Source organism: Amblyomma americanum, chromosome 9 (assembly GCF_052857255.1).
Source record: "Amblyomma americanum isolate KBUSLIRL-KWMA chromosome 9, ASM5285725v1, whole genome shotgun sequence".
In the NCBI taxonomy this organism is placed as follows: Eukaryota; Metazoa; Arthropoda; class Arachnida; order Ixodida; family Ixodidae; genus Amblyomma; species Amblyomma americanum.
In genome coordinates this window covers 89,056,665-89,080,334 of record NC_135505.1, presented here as the reverse complement: position 1 = coordinate 89,080,334, position 23,670 = coordinate 89,056,665, and the positions used below count along the sequence as shown (strand labels likewise).

General features: G+C 50.3%; 1 protein-coding gene across 1 annotated transcript in view; it reads right to left on the bottom strand.

The window, feature by feature from the left end:
* LOC144104997 (homeobox protein Hox-A2-like) overlaps positions 1-21,207 on the bottom strand; it is a 77,220-nt gene extending 56,013 nt beyond the window's left edge. Inside the window, exons 1-3 of the mRNA XM_077638220.1 lie at positions 20,749-21,207; positions 16,569-16,638; positions 7,094-7,238 (exon numbers count right to left, since the gene is read on the bottom strand). Of these exons, the coding sequence (XP_077494346.1) occupies positions 7,094-7,238; positions 16,569-16,638; positions 20,749-20,846 (313 nt within the window). The 5' untranslated portion in view covers positions 20,847-21,207. The remainder of the gene's footprint in view (positions 1-7,093; positions 7,239-16,568; positions 16,639-20,748) is intronic.
* Positions 21,208-23,670: the final 2,463 nt, after the last annotated feature.

Below are 23,670 nucleotides of genomic sequence, written 5' to 3'. Positions count from 1 at the left end.
TGCTGATTACAACATCGTTATTGGCAAAGCATCTAGCCTACAAAATGGCCTCTGGTTTGTTGCAACATGACGTTTACAATGTAATGCGATGGTTTGCTGACAATGAAATTGCTGTCAACGACACACAACACAGCTCGCCTGTTTTCGATCTCCACTAACGATAATGGTCATTAACATTCCTATTTACTTGCATATTTCAAATTGTGTTCTTGTAAATGTGCAACTATTGAATATGTGGAATGTGTTAAGTATCTAGGAGTGTATTCCGACAGTACCTTAACCTGGCATCACCATTTATCTAATGCTTTTCTCTAAATTGAGGTCAGCGGCATGGTTGTTGTTTAATATCAAAAGATTTGTGCCTTTATCTGTAAAAAAACGATTGTACATTGTTTAGCGTGCAGTGTGTGAGATATAGTATTACTATCTTTGCCTTTCGCTCGGATCGTAGGATATGCAGGGTCGACAGCATTTTAAAGCATATTCTTAAAAACGTTGCTTATAACACACCCATTTTGTTAGTTGAAAATATCTTCCGTAAACTAGGGCTCCCGAACTTCATATCTTTATTCATTGATACAGATTTCCTTCAGCTTTATTGGTTCAGTGAATTAAAAAGGACACTATCCCGACGAGACAGCCTAGAAAGCATAACCGTGCAGTGAGTTCTGTGCGGCTTGTTCTAGAGGAAAGCTGCGAGAATTATTGAAGAATGAATGGTAAAGTTACTTTCCGGATTAGTGCAATGTGTTTCGACTTGTTAGAATTAGCACCTTTGTGCTCTGTTCAGTTTTCTTTGGAATAGACGCACTAACCTTTAGTGTGATCTTTTCATTCTCATTGTTGTTTTGTATTCATTGTCTATATACGCATGATTCGTGCTTTTCAGTCATATGTTTTTTTAGGCACGGTCCTACAAGCCATTTAAATTCTTATGCCGGCTTGTCTCGCTTCTATTGCTATTGACGGTGACACCATAAATTATATATATATATATATATATATATATATATATATATATATATATATATATATATATATATATATATATATATATATATATATTGTAATGGGACCGACAGGCGCAGCACAGCGAAGAAGCGGACGAGTTCAAGCGGGACAACGAAGAAGCAGACGAAGTGCAGCTGGGTTTTTTCGAACGACGCCTGTGAGTGTGCCCGTCGTGTCGCCGGTCAACCAAGACCAACCGACCTGTACTTCAAATAAACGCCTTGACACTTGGTGGAGGTGCCTCGGTTCCCGTCCCGGTCCTCATCCTGGAACTTCGAAGTGGAACGCTCCTCGTCTCCGCCACCATGCCGGAAGGTCCGAGTGAACCATCGCAGCCCATCCCTGCCACCGTACTCTGTCACGGGGTGCAGCGCCAGCGTGACCCTTCTCCTTTTAGTGGCACCGATGACCAAGACGTCGACGATTGGCTGGCCTCCTATGAGCGCATCAGCACTTACAATCGGTGGGACGATTCCGTGAAACTCAGCAACGTCCTCTTCTACCTGACGGACGTTGCCAACCTATGGTTTCGCAACCATGAGGCCGACCTTCCCACCTGGTCGTCCTTTAAAACGAGCTTCGCCGACGTTTTCGGCCGCCCCGCCGTCCGGAAGCTTCGCGCCGAGCAACGTCTTCGTGCTCGATCTCAGCTCCCTTCCGAGACTTTCACAAGCTACATCGAGGACATCGTTGACCTGTGCAAGCGTGTCAACCCCTCCATGTCCGAAGGGGATAAAGTCAACCACATACTTAAAGGCATAGCCGATGACGCTTTCCAGATGCTACTGGCGAAGAACCCCACCTCCGTCGCTACCGTCATCCAGCTGTGCCAAAGCTTCGACGAACTCCGCAAGCAACGCGCATCTACGCGGCAGTCCGGCGCGCCTGCGGGGGGTCTTGCTGGCTTGGCCCTTGGTGGCTCGTCTGCTGAGCAGTCCCTGTTCATGCAGCAGGTTAGACTTCATCCGCGAAGAGATCGCTCGCCAGCTTTCTCTGCTGCATCACATTCCCGACCCCGTCTGCCCTCCGCACGACCTGCCGCCATCTCTCACGCCCACTATCCGTCGTGCTATTCAGGAGCAGGTCGCTGCAGTTCTGCCATCCAGCCCCCCACCTCCTCCTGTGGCAGCGCCACTCACCTATGCTGAAGCAGTCACCGGTACACGGCGCTCGCCCACCTCTGCCGCCTACCCTAGCAGCCCGGCCTTTTATGCTCCACCGCCATCTATACCCCCGCCGCTGGTCCCGGTTCGTCGACCCCGCCGAAACCCTACGAACCCCTGGCGTACGGAGGACAATCGACCGATATGCTATTCCTGCGGTCTTCCGGGCCATGTCGCACGCTTTTGCCGTCAGCGATCTCCTCGTTCTGGCGATTTCATGCGCAATTTCCGCTACGATTCCGGGCCGCCCTTGCCTAATGTCTCTTCTGCCTCCTCTACACATCGCTCCCAGTACCCTACTCGCCGCTCGCCTTCCCCTCGTCGACGTTCCATTTCTCCGATGCTCCGCCGCCCGGACCCTCTCCCAGAGGAAAACTGACTGCCGCAGTTCAGGAGGCAAGAACTGCGTGTTTTGCGAACTTTTTAAGTCCTCCGTGTTCTCCTGCTAACGTGATTGAAGTGTCTGTTGAAGGCGTCCCCGTTCTCGCGCTCGTCGACACGGGTGCTGCAGTGTCAGTAATTAGTGATGCTCTTCGCCGCAAACTTCGTAAGGTGACAACGCCGCTGTCTGACTTTTCACTACGTACGGCCACCTCTCAGCGCATCCACCCCATCGCAGCCTGCACGGTCCGCGTTTCTATCAACGCCATCGCCTATACCATCGAGTTTGTTGTGCTGACCGCCTGCTCTCACGATGTCATCCTCGGCTGCGATTTCCTCTCGACCCACCGTGCAGTGATTGATTGTGCCCGTGCGGAACTTGAGCTTTCTCCCCTGTGTGATGTTTCGTTGTGTGACCTACCTGTGCGCTCCGCTAAGCTTCTTGTAGCTGCCGACACCGACATACCTCCCTCCTCTTCAGCCCTCGTTCCGCTCCGCCCCGACTCTTTCCTCAGCGGCCCTGTTCTTTTCACACCTACCGCAGCGGCCACTCGCCATCAGCGCCTCCTCATTCCATTCGCCGTTGTCTCGATTTCCGATGGCCACTGCGCCATCTATGTCACCAACCCATCTTCTTGCCCGTCGTTTGTTCTTCGCGGCGAATGCCTCGGCTCTATTGAAGAACTGGACCCTGCTCTTGCTTCCGAGTTCTCCGATGCCCGTGCCTGTTCCCCAGTTACTGCCTTAGCCTGTTGTGCGACAGCGCCCGATCCGATTTTCATCGACGTCTTTCGTCGTAACATCGCTCCCGACCTTCCGTCCGCTTACCGTGACCAAATCTTGGAACTTCTCTGCCGCTTCCGCAACTCTTTCGACCTTTCCCAGCCCTCCTTGGGGCGCGCATTGGCCGTCTCTCACACAATTGACACTGGTACCCACGCTCCCTTGCGTCAGCGACCGTACCGAGTCTCACCGAGCGAGCGCCGCGTCATCCGTGACAATGTTGACGACATGCTTCGGCGCGGCATAATACAGCCTTCTCACAGCCCTTGGGCCTCTCCTGTTGTCTTGGTGACGAAAAAAGATGGCTCCATCAGGTTCTGTGTGGACTACCGCCGTCTCAACAAGATCACACGCAAGGATGTTTATCCTCTACCCCGAATCGACGACGCACTGGATTGCTTGCAGGGAGCGGAGTATTTTTCATCCCTCGACTTACGCTCCGGCTACTGGCAGGTCCCGATGGCAGCGAACGACAGGCCGAAAACCGCTTTCGTCACCCCAGACGGCTTGTATGAGTTCAATGTGATGCCATTCGGCCTCTGCAATGCTCCAGCCACATTCGAAAGGATGATGGACACTATTCTCAGTGGCCTCAAATGGGAAACTTGTCTGTGTTACCTAGATGACATTGTCGTTTTTTCCAAAGATTTTCCTTCCCATCTGCACCGCCTTCAGCGCGTACTCACTAGCCTTACTGACGCCGGCCTCCAACTAAACTTGAAAAAATGTTACTTCGGTGCAACGCAGCTCACAATATTAGGCCATGTCATCTCCAAAGACGGCGTTCTTCCTGACCCTGCCAAACTTCGCGCCGTCGCTGACTTCCCCAAACCAACCACCTTAAAAGAACTTCGCAGTTTTATAGGCTTATGCTCATATTTTCGCCGCTTCATCCGAAATTTCGCCAGTATCATCGCCCCTTTAACGCAGCTTCTTGCCGGCAGCCCGAACCTTTCGTCTTGGTCCCCCGCCTGCGATACCGCGTTCAGCACTTTACGCCGCCTGCTGGTCTCTCCCCCCATCTTTCGCCATTTTGATCCCGCCTGTCCGACAGAAATTCACACTGACGCGAGGGGTGTGGGCTTGGGCGCAGTTCTTGCCCAGCGAAAGCCTGGGTATCCGGAATACGTCGTCGCTTACGCCAGCCGCGCCCTCACCAAGGCGGAATCAAACTATTCTGTCACAGAAAAAGAATGTCTCGCCATCATTTGGGCAATTACAAAGTTCCGCCCTTACATTTACGGCCGGCCCTTCTATGTCGTCACAGACCACCACGCCCTATGCTGGCTATCCTCCCTCAAAGATCCTTCTGGCCGACTCGCCCGCTGGGCTTTACGTCTCCAGGAGTTTGATATACACGTCATTTATCGCTCCGGCCGCAAGCACTCGGACGCCGACGCCCTTTCTCGTTCACCACTCCCATGCGAGTCAACCTCTGCCCTCGTCTGTGCCTACGAATTCTCTTCGTTCAACATCCCTGATATGCTCTCCGAACAACTGAAGGATCCTTGGATCACCTCGCTGCTAAACTTCCTGAACACTCCCTCGCCGCATCATTCGACCCGGACCCTTCGCCGCCAAGCCCACCACTTCGCCGTTCGTGATGGCCTCTTATACCCCCGTAATTACCTCCCCGACGGCCGGAAGTGGCTGTTGGTCATCCCTCGACACCTCCGTGCTACAATCTGTGCCTCTTTTCACGCCGCTCCACAATGCGGCCACTTTGGTGTACTGAAAACATATGCTCGCCTTCGTCAGCGATTCTACTGGCGAGGTATGTACCGCTACATACGTCAGCACATTCGGTCATGCACCGCCTGCCAACGTCGCAAGAAACCTCCCCACTCCGCCGCCGCTCCTTTGCAGCCGTTACCTTGCCCTGGCCGTCCCTTTGACCGCGTCGGCATTGATCTTTATGGCCCGCTTCCAACTACTTCGGCTAATAATCGGTGGATCATCGTTGCCGTTGACCATCTCACCCGTTACGTCGAAACGTCGGCTCTCAAATCTGCTACCGCAAACGATGTCGCTCACTTCATTCTACAAAGTCTTGTTCTTCGTCACGGCGCCCCCAAAGAACTTCTAAGTGACCGCGGCCGTGTTTTTCTCTCGGACGCCGTCGAGGCCCTGCTCAAGCAATGCCAAGTCGTCCATCGCTACACCAGCGCCTATCACCCCCAGACCAACGGCATGACTGAGCGGTTCAACCGCACTCTGAGTGACATGCTCGCCATGTACGTTGACACCGCCCACTCCAACTGGGATCAAGTGCTCCCGTTCGTCACGTACGCGTATAACACAGCTACTCAGACAACAACGGGGTTTTCTCCTTTCTTCCTCTTATATGGCCGGGAGCCTACATCCACCATGGACACCATCCTTCCTTATCACCCTGACCCTTCCGAGACCACCTTACTCTCCGAAGCTCACCTGTACGCCGAAGAATGCCGGCAACTTGCCCGCTCTTTCACCACACAGCAACAATGGGATCAGAAGCACCGTCGGGATTCCCCGGACCCTCCAGCGTCATACCCATCTGGCGCCCTCGTTTGGCTCTGGGTGCCTTCCTCCACTCCCGGCCTCGCCACGAAACTACTGTCTCGCTTTCACGGACCTTACCGGGTTGTCCACCAAACTTCTCCGGTGACTTATATCGTTGAGCCGCTCGTTCCTTCTTCGGACCACCGTCGCCGGGGGCGCGAAACTGTGCACGTTGATCGCCTCAAGCCTTACTATGACCTACCCATCCTCTCCTCTCCGTAAGTCGCCAGGATGGCTCCTTTTTCGGAGGGAGAGTAATTGTAATGGGACCGACAGGCGCAGCACAGCGAAGAAGCGGACGAGTTCAAGCGGGACAACGAAGCAGACGAAGTGCAGCTGGGTTTTTTCGAACGACGCCTGTGAGTGTGCCCGTCGTGTCGCCGGTCAACCAAGACCAACCGACCTGTACTTCAAATAAACGCCTTGACAATATATATATATATATATATATATATATATATATATATATATATATATATATATATATATATATATATATATATATATATATATATATATATATATAGCCCGTGTTGCTAGTGAAGGTGACTAAATTAAGTAATATTATTAATATTAGCTGCACAGAAAAATCCAGAGCTTAAACCTACTTGCTCGAACACCACACGCTGTCAGACAGTTCAGACCCCTTCCTTACACCTCTTATCACGCGCCAAACAAGGAATCATCATCCCCAATTCCTAACGCCTTATAGAGGTATAATAACGCACTTCACTATTTTTTCCGCGGATGAGTCGAACAAATTGCCACCCAACACGCTAAACAGCGCTGATTATTTTGAAATAAGTGAATGCTAATGGTCTGAATTCATGAAGTCGCGTTTCATGTCTTTGTTTTCACGCAATTACTATATTTGTATTTGCACATTGTATTTTCCTAAGCTCTCAATTTTTTATTCATATTGTACTTTCAAAACTACATTGGTTGCATTGCTTTTCGTGAATAAAAATCTATGTTCCTCTTGCCTTGGGCTCATTGTAAAAAACTGCAGTATTTTCCATTTAAGTAACTTTATAAAATACTTGTTTTAAAAGAATGACCAAACAAACTGCCCCCGTCTTCTCTTGGCAGTCTCTTAGGCGACAGGGCGCTGTCCGCTTTGTGAGTTCCCCTGCCTTGAACTTGAGGCCTTTTCGTGAGATTCATGGAAGCCTCGATTAGTCTCTTCTCGAGAAAGCTCAAGTGGATTAACAGACCTGAGTTGCAGTCTTTCTCGATGGCGCAGGGCGTTGGAGCGGCGGACATCGTGGCTTCAGCGTCGGGCTGCACGTTGAAGCTGGCGCTCGAACACTCTGGAACGAAAGTCCCCGCTTCTCCTTGGCTGCTCCCTGCTCCGCAGTCCTGTACAGGGACAAAAGGGGAAATCCCTTGTCTTTCATTCGACCGCCGTGTCGCCAGTAGCATCATTACGTCCCCTGCAGGGCAAAGGCCTCTTCTATATTTGTCCAATCAACCTCGTCCTGTGTCACCTTATCCCCACATACTACATGACTTACTTTCTGCTGGCCACTCCTACGCTTGCCTTGTTTTGGAATCCACTGGGTTACCTCATGGGAGTACCATTTCCTGCGCCCTGTATGGCCTGCCGTACCCATTTCTTCTCCTTGATTTTAACTGCCATGTCACTAACTCGCGTTTGTTCCCTGACTCACTGCCCGTGTCCTAAAGTCGCACCTTTTCTTTGTGAAGCTCGCTACGTGTTTCTAACTGCAAGTGCCTCCGTGAGTGTCCAATTTCCGACTCTATGTACTTAATATTGCCGCACTTAGTTTAGCCATCACGCTACCGGCTCTCCCGTGCGGTCTGTCTTCGTCCTTTGTCGCGCGCCGGACTTCGTCCTCTTCTGCTCGGTGCTAGGCCCTGCCGGCTACGCTCTGCGCAGTGTGCTCGCCAGGTACTGTTCTGCCAGGGATTGAACGTCCTACCGGCGTCCGTGACATTTTTGGTGGAGGTGCTGGGTACGATCTATGTACGAGGAGGTCCCAGGAACCTCCAGCGCTCAGCCACACCCCCTGGACACGACACCTGTCCACAAGTCAAGCCGCCGCTTGAAAGGCTTAGCTCCCGAGTACAATCCCCTCGCCGCGCCATCCCGCAAGATGACCTCTACGGTGGCTAGCCAGACCTTCCAGCAAACTGTGAGTTCGCCACCGCTGCTTGTTCATTCACCTCGTACGCCCGCGCCGTTTCATGGTGACAAGTTTGAAGATGTGGAGGACTGGTTGGACGGGTATGACAGGGTCTCTGAATTTATTCTGTGGGACGAGGACCGCAAGCTTCGGAACGTCTACTTTGCCCTCCAGGACGCCGCCAAGACGTGGTTCGAAAACCACGAGTCCGCCATCCACACCTGGCAAGACTTCCGGCGACAGTTGCTGGATACGTTCAGCAGCAACGAGCGGAGGGAGCGTGCTGAATTGGCCCTGCAATCGAGAGCGCAGCAGCCAAACAAGAGCGTGGCGATGTTCGTGGAGGACATGACCCGGCTTTTCAACCGCGCTGATCCTTCGATGTCGGAAGCCAAGAAGGTACGCCATTTGGTGCGGGGCGTCAAGGAGCAATTGTTCGCTGGGCTCGTGCGCGATCCTCCGGCTACAGTCGCCGATTTTGCAAAGGAGGCGGCAGGCATGGAGCGCGCCCTGCAGCAGCGGTTTGCGCACTACGGCCGTTCCTCAAACATCACTGCTGTGGAGTGCCACATGCCGAGGCCCGGGGATGAGAACACCTCCCTCCGAGAGCTCATCAGGAGCATCGTTCGCGAAGAGCTGCAGAAGCTTCGCTCTGTGGAGCAGCCTCCTAGTGTCACCGCCATCTCGGAGGCTGTCCGTGACGAGATACGCCGCACGGTGCAGCCCACTCCACGGCCGCCACCGCCAGCGCCCTATGTGATGACATACAGCAAGACATTGCGAAGTCCTGCGCCACCGCCGGCGTTCTACTCTCCTGCCCCTACCGCGCCGTTCCACCGATTCCCGCATACGACAGCGCTGCCAGACGACCGCCCACCCGTCACGAAGGCAAACATGTGGCGAACGCCGAACAACAGGCCCCTGTGCTTCCATTGCGGCGAAGCAGGCCACATCCGTCGTCACTGCCCGTACCACCGGATTGGCCTGCGCGACTTTTCGCCCGACGCACCCCTGCCGCGCTATGGTGAACGACCCCGCGAGATCGATCAGTACCTAGCGGCCAACGTCCCACCTGTACCCACTGCCCAACGTCAGTCCAGGTCACCGTCGCCTCGACGGTTTTCTTCACCAGTTCGCCAGTCCTACGTTCGGCAGTCCTCCAGCCCGCGCCGGGAAAACTGAGGACGGCGACCCCCGGAGGTAGGGCCGCCGTCACCGGACATAATGACGAACATCCTCCGCTCACCGACGTTAGCATTCGACCCGACCTCCGCCCCCACGCCGCGACGACCTTTCGACGCCCAGAGACGCCTTCTTCGCTTGACGCCTCAATTGGACAATCTAAACGACCCTTAAGTCCGACGACTTTTCGACGAACGGAGACGCCTCCGCTTGACGCCCCAACCCGACCGCGAGAACGATCCCCTAGTCCGACCTCCCTCACACAGCGTTTTTCTGACGGTGACTAAGCTTCGGCTGAAATCTCGGTCATCGTTGATGGCCGCCGCGTGACTGCTCTCGTGGATACCGGCGCCGATTTCTCCGTCATGAGTCGTGGTCTGGCGCTTGTCCTGAGGAAAGTGCTGACACCTTGGCCTGGAACACACATCCGGACAGCTGGAGGCCATCTGGTGACACCGCTTGGCGTCTGCACCGCTAGAATGGAGATTCGTGGTGTCACCTTCACTGCCTGCTTCGCTGTGTTGGCTCATTGCTCGAAGGACCTCATCCTCGGGTTAGATTTTCTTCGGGAACACGGTGCGATAATCAACCTCCGCGAACTTGTCGTGACGTTCTCACCTCATTGTGCCATAGCCGACAGCAGCGAGCCCGACAGGCCTGTTTTTCGCGTGTTTGATGACAATGTCATGCTACCACCACGCTCCAGTTTGTTTATTACGGTGGAATGCTCCAACCCAAGCACTCCTCACGGGGTTGCGGAAGGTAACCTGTCGTTACTGCTGAGTCAACAAGTCTGCGTTGCGCGGGGTGTTACTTCCCTCCGCGGACTGCGAACGCAGCTTTTTGTTACGAACTTTAGCGCCGAATACCGCCACTTGCCGCAAGCAACCGCCATAGCCTTTTTCGATGAAATTAGTGACTCAGTCTCCCACTGCGCCTGCTCCCTCAACGATACCCATGCACCGACGTCTGACGCTCCCGTTATGACTGACGTGAACCCCGACCTAACCGCCGATCAGAAACACCGCCTCCACATGATCCTCGACTCTTTTCGTGACTGCTTTGCGACCACTTCTAAAGTTCGACAAACATCGGTCGCTAAACACCGCATTGTAGTGGACGAAGGCGAGAGGCCTATACAACACCACCCCTATCGAGTGTCTGCGAAAGAACGGGAGGTGATTCGGAGGCAGGTTGAGGAAATGCTCCGCGACGAGGTTATCCAGCCGTCAACAAGCCCGTGGGCTTCGCCCGTTGTGCTGGTCGCCAAGAAGGATGGCACTCTCCGATTCTGCGTCCACTATCGTCGCCTCAATAAGATTTCTAAAAAGGACGTTTATCCGTTGCCCCGAATTGATGACTCGTTAGATCGCCTGCGTCATGCACGATACTTTTCCTCTCTTGATCTACGCAGTGGGTACTGGCAGATCGAAGTCGATGAACGTGACCGTGAAAAGACCGCGTTCATAACGCCTGACGGTTTGTACGAGTTCAAGGTGCTCCCCTTTGGCCTGTGTACCACTCCTGCCACCTTTCAAAGAATGATGGACACTGTCCTGGTTGGCCTCAAATGGCAGTCGTGTCTCGTCTATCTTGATGATGTGGTTATTTTCGCTGCGACCTACGAAGTACATCTGAAACGCTTGAGTGCAGTATTGACGGCCATCCAATCAGCCGGTCTATCTCTAAAACCCGAAAAATGCCACTTCGCGTACCAACGGCTTAAGTTTTTGGGCCATGTTGTGACACCTGAGGGTGTCAGCCCCGACCCCGACAAGACGGCTGCTGTAGCTGCGTTCCCGGCTCCCACTGATAACCGAGCTGTGCGCCGGTTTCTTGGCCTCTGCGCATATTACCGACGCTTCGTGCAAGACTTCTCCAGGCTGGCTGCGCCTCTCACACGGCTGACAAAAGACGATCAGCCTTTCGTCTGGGCACAGGAACAGCAGGACGCCTTCGAAAAGCTCCGCAAACGCCTACAAACAACGCCCATTCTTGCCCATTTTGACGAGGAGGCGGATACAGAACTTCACACCGATGCCAGCAACATTGGCCTCGGTGCAGTCCTCGTCCAGTGGCAAGATGGTGTTGAGCGTGTGATTGCTTACGGCAGCCGCACGCTGTCTCGGTCCGAGGCCAATTACTCAACCACTGAAAAGGAGTGCCTAGCTGTTGTGTGGGCGATAACGAAGTTCCGGCCCTACTTGTATGGTCGCCCGTTTCGGGTCGTGAGTGACCACCACTCACTGTGCTGGCTCGCGAATCTTAAAGACCCCTCGGGCCGGCTAGCTCGTTGGAGCCTTCGCTTGAAAGAATTTGATGTAACAGTTGTCTACAAGTCGGGCAACAAACACAGCGATGCAGACTGCTTGTCCCGTGCTCCTATCCCGTCCAGCTCTGATGACCTCGAAGATGACCCCCTCTTTATTGGTGCTCTGACCACGTCCGACCTCGATCAACACCAGAGGGACGACACGGAATTGCGGCCACTCATCGATTATCTTGAGGGTACCGCCTCGTTACCGCCTCGTCTATTCGCGCGTGGCTTGTCGTCGTTTTGCTTGCGAGATGGCGTCCTCTACAAACGAAATTACGCCCCGACGGACTCTGGTTACCTGCTCGTGGTTCCAACGGCGCTCCGCACTGACGTTTTGCAGGCATGCCACGACGAGCTTCCTTCCGGCCACTTCGGGTTTTCTCGAACGATGGCACGAGTTCGTCACCGTTATTACTGGCCCAGGCTTTCTGCGACTGTCAAGCGTTATGTACGTACTTGCCGTGAGTGTCAACGTCAGAAAAAACCACCTTTCAAGCCGGCTGGCTTGCTCCAACCCATTGCTCCGCCGAGAATTCCTTTCCACCAAGTCGGCATGGACTTACTGGGCCCATTTCCCACGTCATCATTGGGTAACCGGTATATTATGGTTGCCACCGACTACCTCACCCGGTATTGTGAGACGACAGCCCTTCCCCGCGCCACTGCTGCTGAAATTGCTGACTTTTTCATCATCAGCATAGTCCTCCGCCATGGCGCCCCTTATGTTGTTTTAACTGACCGAGACACAGCGTTCACGTCCACGCTTACTCAGGAAGTTATGCGGCTCAGTGGCACAAGTCATCGTAAGACCTCAGCTTACCATCCTCAAACCAACGGCCTAACCGAGCGCCTCAATAAGACTATCGCTGATATGATTTCTATGTACGTCGACGACGACCATAAGAACTGGGACGAAATCCTTCCGTACGTCACGTTTGCCTACAATACTGCCCTTCAAGAGACGACGGGGTTCACGCCATTTCGTTTGGTACACGGTCGTGAAGTCGTGACTATGTTGGACACGATGTTGTTTCCCGATATTGCCCGCCCATCCGTTGCCGACGCTGATGCATTCGTTCGCCATGCAGAGGCTGCCCGCCGACTGCCTCGGCAACGACCCTGCGTGCGGCAAGAAGTCGATGCTCACGGCTATAACCTCCGTCACCGCGAAGTCGTTTTCCAGCCTGGCGATCAAGTGTGGGTTTGGAGCCCCATCCGTCTGCGCGGTCGCTCCGAGAAGCTTTTGCGCCGTTACTTCGGCCCCTACGAGGTACTCCGCCAACTCAGCGACGTTACGTATGAAGTGCGCCCGCAAGGGAGTGTTCGTTCTTCCAGACGCCCGCCGACATGCGAAATTGTGCACGTCGCAAGACTCAACCCATACCATGCCCGCTAGGACAACTCTCACCACGTTCGGTGCCTGGGATTCTGTTAACACCAACACGTGGCTCCCCCTCACTGTCAGGCATCGAGTCGATGCCTTTCCAGAGGGGAGGGGCAATGCCGCACTCAGTTTAGCCATCACGCTACCGGCTCCCCCGTGTGGTCTGTCTTCGACCTTTGTCGCGCGCCGGACTTCGTCCTCTTCTGCTCGGTGCTAGGTCCTGCCGGCTACGCTCTGCGCAGTGTGCTCGCCAGGTACTGTTCTGCCAGGGATTGAACGTCCTACCGGCGTCCGTAACAATATGCTGGTATTATGCGGGGAGGACAAATGAAGCCATACAGTGGCCTTCTTGGTCAGAACATAATTTTCTTGCCTTGGGGGCGTGCCTCAAGGTGTGGGGTGCCATGCAAGCAGCGCTAGGTTGTCGTAACTGCTTCTGTCTACGCTTACGTTGTTCGGCTCTTTGAATGCTACTTCGCCTTATATACCACTTTAAACAAGAGCTAAACAGCGGTTTGCATGAAAAGGGCGCCGTGCTACTCCGCCAAGCGACCACAAAATGTAATTTAATATTTCATTCTATCGGACAAGTCACACGTGTCAAATTTGTTACGTTTGTGACTGGCCTTTGCTTAGGTAAAAAAAAAACAGCTTCAACATTATGCTACTTCCGTGTCGCTGAGGGTTAGTGTACTTGTATGCATATGGTAACCGCGCGAACGACAAAGTACAGACTTCGTCCCTTGTCGTACAAATACTAACCACCAACTATCTCACCTTTCTCTAGGTGGTGGTCGCGAGACTTGAGAAGAGGCATCCATGTACAGATGCCAGGATTGTTGCTAACTCACTACCACGCAGAAACCTAACGAGCGTTCTTGAAAACAATAAATGCTTTTGTTACCCGCTATTATTAGGCAGCGGTACTACTCGCCCTCAGGCGATGCTCTTGCGGCGCATGCAGCGGTTTCGCCCAATCGATGCCCACAGTTCATGGTTCTTATCCCGCGCACATTTGGGACAAACAGAAGGCCACGTTCACCGACACGGAGCTTTTGTGGGCTACAAACTTTCATCTGAGGTTAAGCTAAGCCGCCATTCACTCAGCAGCGGTTATCAGGGATTGGTGTCTCGCTCTTGGCATCCCGATTTCGAATAAAAAAAGATATTTTTAATCCACGTTTGTCTTTTACTGCCGTACAAACAGCTAGGCAATCTATTTTTGATCCGAAATCTTGACCGTAAGTAAACCACAGTTAGCGCCGACTTTCCTTGGATCAGGTTTCCCACTGCTTGAGACGGCAGCCCGGAGAGTGCCACAGCACACCGCTGTCAGCCGCCATTATCGCTCGCGCTGCTCATTGGCCTCCTCCTATCTGCGGCCTCACAAAAACGCACGGCTTCACTAGGGATAAAATATAACTAGGAAGATCTCATTACTGTCAGACCTGCGTAGCAACAAGTTAAACAGTCCGAATAGGAAGACTAAAAACTGAATGCACGCCCATCACGACACTGTGCCGAATGTAGAAGTATTACGCGAGATGACAGCTGTGCTTGGAATTTCCACTAATTTATGCTAAATTTTGAAAACAACAACAAAACTCGTCATATTAGACTCGTGCTAGTCAGTCATCTTGGCCACGTAAGCATTATTTTTAATGTGCCTGATAATGTCCACAGGCAAAAAAGCACATTTAATCCTTTAATCCTTTAGACACAAACTTTAGACTCTGAAAGCTGAAAATCACGACCGTATTCAGCGCACACTGTACAAAATACTTTGTGGTAAAAAAAATACAGCTGTTCACGATCACGTCTGGGAACAAATATCTGGCTTGAACCAATCAGCATGATTTGCCTCGCTGAGGCTGAATTCCGACCTTATTAACGTAATCAAGTACTGCGTATTACAAGTGGACGGAATAAAAGCTTGGTACACTCTAGACTCGAAAAAAGTTCGAAGGTAGTAAGATATCCTCTAATGCACTACCTTTAAGGGTCAGGGTACACTGCCCAAGCCGTGAGCAGTTTCCTTCACACATATTTACGGTTGACTAAGGGAAAAAAATTCCCCCTTAGAAACATGCCAAGCTCTAGCAGTTACGCAGGATTATAAGGTTTCCATCTCTACTGTTTGCTAGCCTCAGATGCCGCGTTTAAAAGTCTCCTCCCATTGCTAACTGGGCCAAGTTGTATCGGCAATATAGCCAGTAGCAAGCATTCCGCGTATTCAGTGATGGAAATATACTGCCAAACGTGGACAGCCCCCTAAGAAGCTTCCTTCCTTTTTACTCCCATATGGGCTTGTTCGTGGGCATACATTCAGGAAGCAACGAATTTTACTACGAACAGCCGAAGCACGGAAGTCTCCAAACTGAGGGCAGCTGACATCTTGGTTCTTTCCTGCCAACACCTTCAAGTAATGCATCTATCCCTTCGTGTTCATCGCCTCCAAAGCAACGAATGCCAACTTGTTTAAGGAGGCTCGCACTGCTTATACGCTGTAGCTAATTCTGTTCGCATTGCGGTTGATTAATTTTAGTTTGGCACGCTCCTGTGCCCTCTGACAGTCAAATAAGATATTGTTTATACGCGTAAGGTAAGCGCGGAAGAATACTGGAGGCCACCATTAAAAAAAAAGTTAGGAATCCTATTTACGGCAGCCGGTCGGTCGGGTGCTACGCATTCTGGCCAACAATGCAGGCGCAGGCTTGGCTATAGTTTTCCCCCATGGTAGCGTTTCAATAATGTGTGGCCGTGTGCACGACGCGTTGTGGCAGTTAGTGCCAGTGCACCGTTCGAACGCCTTCGAAATTAAGAGTGAACTGCCCTTGTCACACGGGCCTTCGAGATTCTCAATCGCTATCGAAGGAGTTGTGTAGCTTCTACAGGAGAAGCTCATCGAGAGATTCCATTATCTGACACAACCGTATTGTGGCTCCAGCGTCGCCGCCAATAATGCAACAGGCATTCAAGCGACCATAATAGACGTTTTCCTAAAAATTTAAAAACAAAATTTCTGTTCGTTACACTAATAATAATCACTCTTTAGGGTAATTTTGTTCTTTTGCACAGGTTATATAACACCACGCACTTCTCATAAGAAGGTGGCGTAGGTTGTTTCGGTATCAGTGGCAAAAGTGCAATTTGGTTTTCTCCTGTGTTTTGTGGCCAGGCCTGTATTTGTTTCGGTAAAATAATCTGTATATCGCAGAGATGCATATTTTTCGCTGGTGATTTTGTTCCGCACAGATAGCGGGGCTCCATCTTTTAAAGATCTGCTCCTCTTCAGGAGACGGCTGCGCTCGGAAACAAGAGCAGTCGTGGCAGCGCCGCGACGTTCTCCTCAGCGCGTCAACAAAATAGGAGAGCAAATGCGCAAAAGCATACTAGCAGAATAACTGCTTCCCTAAAGATCAGGCAGGCTTTCCGGGAATAATTGCATCCCGAAGTTATTTTCAAATACCTTGTCTCAATTTTTTTACGCTCCGAAAGAAGTACACCGGTGAAAATTTCCTCAAGCATTGCATGTTTCGTAATTTACACAACCCTAGAGCAACTGAGTGGCCGCCGAAAGTTCTGCCTTACTTTGCTGGCACAGCATTTGTGCATAATGTAGTTCCTGCGACTCGGAGCGAAGCGCGCAGCGAGCGTACCCGACAGCTGTCCCAGCAAGGTCCGTCCAGTCGGGGATCCCACGCTTCCATGGCGTTGTCCAACTGCGTGCTGCGGGAAGAATACAGTAGAGAGCGCCGTCACAAGTTTCAAAGAAAAATTACAGTTTTAACGCCGTTAAAATGAGTTTGACGCGCTAAAGCAATTGGTTTCCAATTAGCCTGACTGCAAGCGACAAGAACATAGCCTAAAGCAAAACATAACAATGCGCACGATATTGTTTAGCAATGGCTGCCAGGACACAGCGGCATCGCAGGCAACCACTGCGCGGACGAGGCCGCGCGAACTGCTCACCATGAGGGTGACTGTGTGTCCATCCCCATCTGGAGAGCCGACGCAGCCGGTAGGCTTGGACCACTGTCGCGGGACATCACGCTTGCCCCGTGGAATTCAGGCCAAGTCTCGTATTCGCGTTTAAAAACCTTAGACCCAGATCTGAAGCTTCGGCTTCCATCCGGCCTACTAAGACGTGAAGCAACTTTGTTGTGTCGCCTGTGGCTTGGTGTAGCTTTCACCAAGCACTACTCCTTCATAAGAGGTATGGCTGACAGCCCTGCATGTGCCATCTGCGGGTGTGAAGAGACAATAGCCCACAATCTTTGTGAATGCCTTGCCTACAGCGCCTGAAGACGGTCTTTCTGCCGTGCACTGGAGCATTTCGACCTGCGCCCACTGACAGAAACGAAGGTTCTCGGCCACTGGCCGCGTTGGTCGTCGGCGGTGTAGGCGTCCAAGGCACTGCACCGCTTTTTGAAGAATTGTGGCCTGCACGATAGGCTGTGAGTTTACTGAACGCTGTGACTTTACATAGTGACTAAGTTTCTGCAACTGTCTTTTCTCCTTCATCTTTTTCTCCCCTCACCCCATTCCCCCCTTGCAGGGTAGCAAACCGCCTATTCGTCTGGTTAACCTCCCTGCCTTTCCTCCTCCTCCTGCCACCACACCTCCGAGATAGTTCCTTTCAAACTTTCGCACCGCGTCACATTCCAAGCCAAAGGTCAAGGCTTTTTGAAGATTGCTGGTCAAGTAGTGCGCCCCTCCGCTAAACACTTGTGACGACACAGTGAGCGCCGTTTAGAAGTGGATGGCGGCGTAGCCCCAGATGAAAATGCAGTTCACTTCCCACACCCATACTACGGGTGGCGGCAACTTGGCGCATCGCTTAACCGCTGCGCCAAGAGTGGTGCGGGGACTCCCAGCAATGTATGAATGTGGATTACAGAATGACCACTTCCGCATACACGGGCGTCAGTTGGACTGTTCCTTTCATATTTTCTACTTGACGAAAGCTCCGTTCTCAGCGACAGCAGCCTCGTGCGGTCGGTACGGGCACTCGGCGTATCTAACGGGCTTTGTTTGCGCTGCCCTCGTCGACTCTGGCGGTGTTGCGCAATGGGCAGCGTCACCCACGCTGAATCAATACAGTGTGGAAACGTCCCGTTCCTTGAAACAATACTCCGTCCATTGGTTCTGCAAATACGAGGTAAAAAATCAGTGCAGCTTTTCTTTGTTACGTGCATGTCTAAAATGTGTTGATACATTTGTCTGGAAACCACTCGCACGACGGGGAAAACTACATGATGATCCCGAAGCTGCTGCAGTGTGGCGTAGTGAAATAAAAGTCGCTGCCTCAGCAGCCATGCCATGTGTCGACCGGCGTGCTGGTGAATGCCCACAAGGAAAATTGGTTATAAATAGGCGCACTCATCATCATCATCATCAGCCTGACCGCACCCACTGCAGGGCTAGCTCCAAGCCGTTGATCCAAAATGTAGCTGTCATCCCTGGTATCAGTGATCACGATTTCGTTGTTGCCATGTGTAATGCCGATTCAGTTAGACTAGCCCATAAATATCCTAGAAAGGTTTTCTTCTACGACCGCGGGGATTACACCTGTTTCTCACGAGAGCTTTCTGATTTATTCCCTAAATTTTATGAGGTAAGGCGTCAATGGACATAGGTGATGCTTGGATTTTTTTTAGAGATAAAATAAAGGCTTTAATTGAAAATACCTACCTTCCTAACTTTTGACAACTAGGCGCGCCGGAATGATAAACTTTGGGTGCATAAGAAAATTCGCTCGCTAATTAACAAGAAACGCCGCCTGCATGCTTCGTATTTAAAGACTCACAATCAGTCCGTTTTCCAAGAAATGCATCGCGTGAACTACAAAATTAAGCAAGAAATAAAAGTAAATAAACAAGATTATATTTCATCGCTTGGCGCAAAGTGGAGGGTCAATCCTATAAATTTTGAAAGCTTGTTTAAATAAATAGTACAGAGGCCACCACTGTCTCTAGTTTATCAGTTGGCGAGAAAGCTGTGCTTGAAAATTAAGAACGCTTGCTGTCTGGATTCCTATTTTAAAAGTGTTTTTTTTTCTAACATACACTGGCGAGCTGCCTGAAATACAAGAAATAGTCTACGAGAATATGCCTATTGTTACTGTCACATATAACGGTTTTCTCAAGCGTATTTCCAATCTGAACAACAAATGAACTGGCAGCCCTGATAGCATTCCGTCGCAGGTATTAAAATCGGGCTCATAAATTGGCATTTTCTAGTAGCTCTGTTTAAGAAATTATTACATACCATTTCATTATCTGCACAGTGAAAGGTAGCTCATGCAGTAAAAACAGTCCCAGAAATGTACTAGAAAAACTACAGGCCTATTTCTCTCACATGCGTATGTTGCAAAACAATCGAACACATTATATACAGTGCTGTGATGAAACACTTTCAAAGCGATAACTTCTTTTCGAATGCTCAACATGGATTCAGACCCGGCTTACCACGTACAACTCAACTGGTAGAATTATCCCACTATTTTAATTTTTTGACCTTGGATTTCAGGTAGACTGTATAATTTTGGATTTGCGAAAAGCTTTTGACACCGCTTCGCATGCATTGATGTTACATACATTATCTTGTCTCAGTATACATCCAACAATATTGGATTTAATTACAAATTACTTGTCTGGGTGAACATAGCATGTTTTGATAAACAGAACTAAATCAACACAATACACCGTAATCTATTGCGTGCCCCAAGGGTCTGTTTTTGGCCCTTTGTTACTTTTAGTCATTATAAATGACACTGTCCAAAATTTAGAATGCAAAGTCAGGTTATATGCTGATGATTGTGCCATATACAGCAGTGTAGACAATGATTTTGAAGTCAGCAGTTTACAGAATGAGAAGGTCCATCATTACAAATATCCCAGGGTCTATATTTAAAAAAGTTAGGGATTTGCTGCCGCTACCTTGAGATCAGCAGCCACCATAGAGAAACGCCACGTGCTCCCCAAGAGTTTCTAATCAGAGGAAAATAGGAATCGCGCCGTGTTAAGCCGTGACGGCTTTAAGCGCCATCGCTAAATCATATGCGTTGCTCGTGGCGCGGTTTCTGCAAATTTCAACCGGGCCTGCGATGGTGACATTATACGAGCGGGAAAAGGCAAAAGACTTGAAACACGCACTGCGCTAAGATGTCCGCTGAAAGCTGCTCTGAGATCAGCCAGCTTTGACGAAGTAATTGAGATGGCCTGGATCGCTGCTCTAAGACGCCACTTTTACGGTCGGCGGCAAACGGGGCTTTTTAAAGGCTGCAAAAGGTGAATGAATGAAATATCGCCACCACCGTCCACATTCGCGAGCCTCAGGCTAGGCAGAACGGCCATCCACTTGATTCTCACTGCAGAGACGAGGAGGCTCTTGTCGCGCATTTGCGTCGTCTCCGTTGGCTGTTCCTATCTTTGCCCTATGGACAGATTTCCCTTGACACTCTTTTCAGTCCGGACGTCATGAGTTTGAACCAAGTGGCGGCGTACTGAGCAATGAACGCGTCTTTCTCTGCAGATAAAGCGTCATACGAGTCCAGGAGCTGCCGGGCTAGTTGGTTATGCATGTTGTTTAGTAGGCAGCGCAAAAGAGACGGACGAGGGACGGAGAAGAGCTCGTGAGCGCCTTTTTGTGACCCCTACTGCCCTACTAAACATCATACGAGTCGTGATGTCGATGTTATTTTTTTTTCGACTGTTTGAGGTTAGAATAGTTTGTTTGCCAGCACAGACACTTGCATCTGTAAGCCAACGCAGGAATGTAGACACAAAATCTGAAAAAGTAATGAGGTAACATGCAAATAAGGTGATTGTGACTCACCAGAGCACTATCCGAGCTTGCGGCCACCAGCACCACACAGGCAGACACAGGCCGTCGTTGAGCGGGGGCAAGACGCCGCCCACGCAGTGGCGACACATGCGTTCCGGGACCGCGCCCTCTCCAGCTTTGTTTATTTCTGTACCGCGAGTGGCCGGATGTTTCGAAAGCAGACCACGCTCAGGCGCCGAGACCGATTGTAAATGTTCCCAGCTCCGCGTGTGATTGAGCTATTCACTCGACTGTTCGCAACATTATTCCGTGCCAAAGCACAGGCAAACAGATATATACGAAAAGTAAGTTGAACCAATTCACACTGTTTTTACAATTAAAAATGTTTTCAACTGCGGTCACGTGGGCTGGGCCTTCGAGCCAACAAGCGCCTCCTGCCTTTTGATTTGGCACACTGAAAGTTGGTTAATGGCAGAATAATTAAATCGTGCTCTAACCGTGCGACCACAAGGCGGAAGATGGCTTTCAAGGACACGCTATCAACCTCAGTGGCTGTGTTGACAAAAGAGAGACGCCGAGGCATCAATCGTTCCCAACGCATTCTATACAACTTAAGGAAGAATAGTTGTCGCTTGTCACGTCTGTGCCTGCGCACAAGAAACGTCAGCTGCACCATCGCGAGCGGTGCGTATCTTGCGCTGAAAGCGTCATTTATTCGATTTCTGTGCCTCAGTAGAACACAACTACAATGTGACAGAGCGGTGTGACAGAATGAAAGGGTCGAGTGTCACCTGCTCCTGAAGGGACAGAGGTGTGAGAAGAGTCCCTTAAATGCGGGCTAAATTATAAAACTAAAATTTTGCACCATAACGCCCTTGCAACAAAGTAAATATGGGTATTTATTTATTTATTGTTTATTTCACCAATGTTGTCAGCCTTCGCAGACGCCCTCAGGGAGAACTGTGCTTTCATATTAAAGAAATCAAAGTTGGAAATAAGAGTTCCTAGACACACAAGAAAACGTCAGCACGTTAATGATGCGACCAACGCAAATAAAGATGGCACCTGAACCATCGAGTTGAGTTTCCCCTCTTCAGACTGCGCCAGTTTCAATCCCCTTCAGGTGGCGATGAGAGGAAACACCTCGTTGATGATGAAATAGCGGTTTCTTGATGACCTGGTGGTTCTAGCTCGCAAACATTCACGTTTCTCGAGGGAAGAAAAAGGTTAACTATTTAATTACAACATGACTAAAACAAGAAGAAACGAGCGAGGAGAAAACTATTTACAACATGACTAAATCGTTGCTCAGACGAATTCAGCCCTGGTTCAACCCAGAGCGCTTACGTTTAAGCCCTCTGCCTCCGCCTTTAGCGGGGACAGCAACCAATAAGATTACAAGCGACTCACATCATCAATCAGTGGTTAGGGAAAGGAAAATAAGGTTTCCGCCAACTAATCACAGATTGGAGAAAGAGTACTGATTAAACATTTGGGAAAGGAGAGGATACAATCCAACACACAAACAGCACAACCACGACTACCATTTCCCACGGCACCACCGTTACTAAATTCCAAATGCTGTCATCTGTTTTTCTCTTTCGCACACGTACATGCGAGACAAACATACGCCATCGAGACGATCCCTCAAGCTGTTTACAGAAAGAAAAAAAAACAAAAAGAGGAGAATACAGTCGTGAAGGGAATAATAGGCTTCATGGTCACTCGGCTCCTACTCAGCTCGAAGTCTCGGCAAGCCCTTGACGCCGCACACATGTGGACAGTGTACCTGGTTAAGCTTCTTCAAGACGGGTTTGCGCAGAGAAAACAAGGACGTCCGCTGCAAGAAGAGGAGGCAGGGACGGGACGGGTTCCTTTCTTGCCGAAGCGCTGATCACATTACAACCACTTCCGACGCCGCTGGTGCGGCCTTCCTAGTTCACCGACTAGTTCACGGAAATGTCAGCGAACTCCACACTCGCGCGAACGAAAACGGCTTCATTCAACTAATATTGGCACTTTAGTTTTTGCTGATAAGAAAGATTCGACAGTCAGGCCTCCCACAACATCAGAAGGCAGAGTGTTTCACTGCAGGACAGTTCTTTGCAAAAATGATTTTTCAAGTCTTCTCTTCTGCACACCACGTAATAATTTAATTATATTTAATGGTTTGTACTGTAGATCATATGTTAAAGGCTCAACATAATTGTTCCTGTTTATAACAGGTTTACTATTGCAGATTAAATGCATACATTTCACCCGCTTATACTACCGTCGCAATTGTAATGGTTCTAAATTAGTTTTTGCCACGAGAGCTATTGCTGAGGCAAGCCAACTACATGAACATTATTCCAAGTAAAACTAAGAATGTACGGCGTAAGAACTCATGGATTAGCTATGAAATAATTTGTTTAATACGCAATACCAAAGTACTCAGAAAGCGCACGGTATGTATTTCTGTACGTAATAATTTAAGGCATATGCTCGTCGAAAAACTTGTTGCTAGTAGACAGTTTTAAGGTTCAAGGAGATTCATAATGAGTGATCCTGCAATATTTTAGCGCCGCCTTAACTCTGAAGCACGCGAAACCGTCGACCACGTCAACACCAGCAAAAAGATATTCTCCGTTCGCGACAAATCGTAGATCGCTGCAGAAGTTAATTGTTTCTTCCAATTCGTCTTTTCGGATTCTCGTCCCTGACCGTTTTGTTGCTGTAGCAGCAGCAGTATCTGCCCGGATTTCATAACGTGTGAGGACATTTTTTTCTGTGCTGCACAATAATGGGAGCAAAATTGTTCTGGCCCTGATGTCATTCCTATGGTCTTTCTACGTCGTTACGCCGAATCGCTTGCGCGGTTTTTTGTTATCTTTCGTTTATTTTTTTCTAGTGGAGTTGTCGCAACTCAATAGAGGCTAGCACGTGTTGTGCCTGTATTGAAGAAAGCGGACCATAATCAGTTATTTATCAATC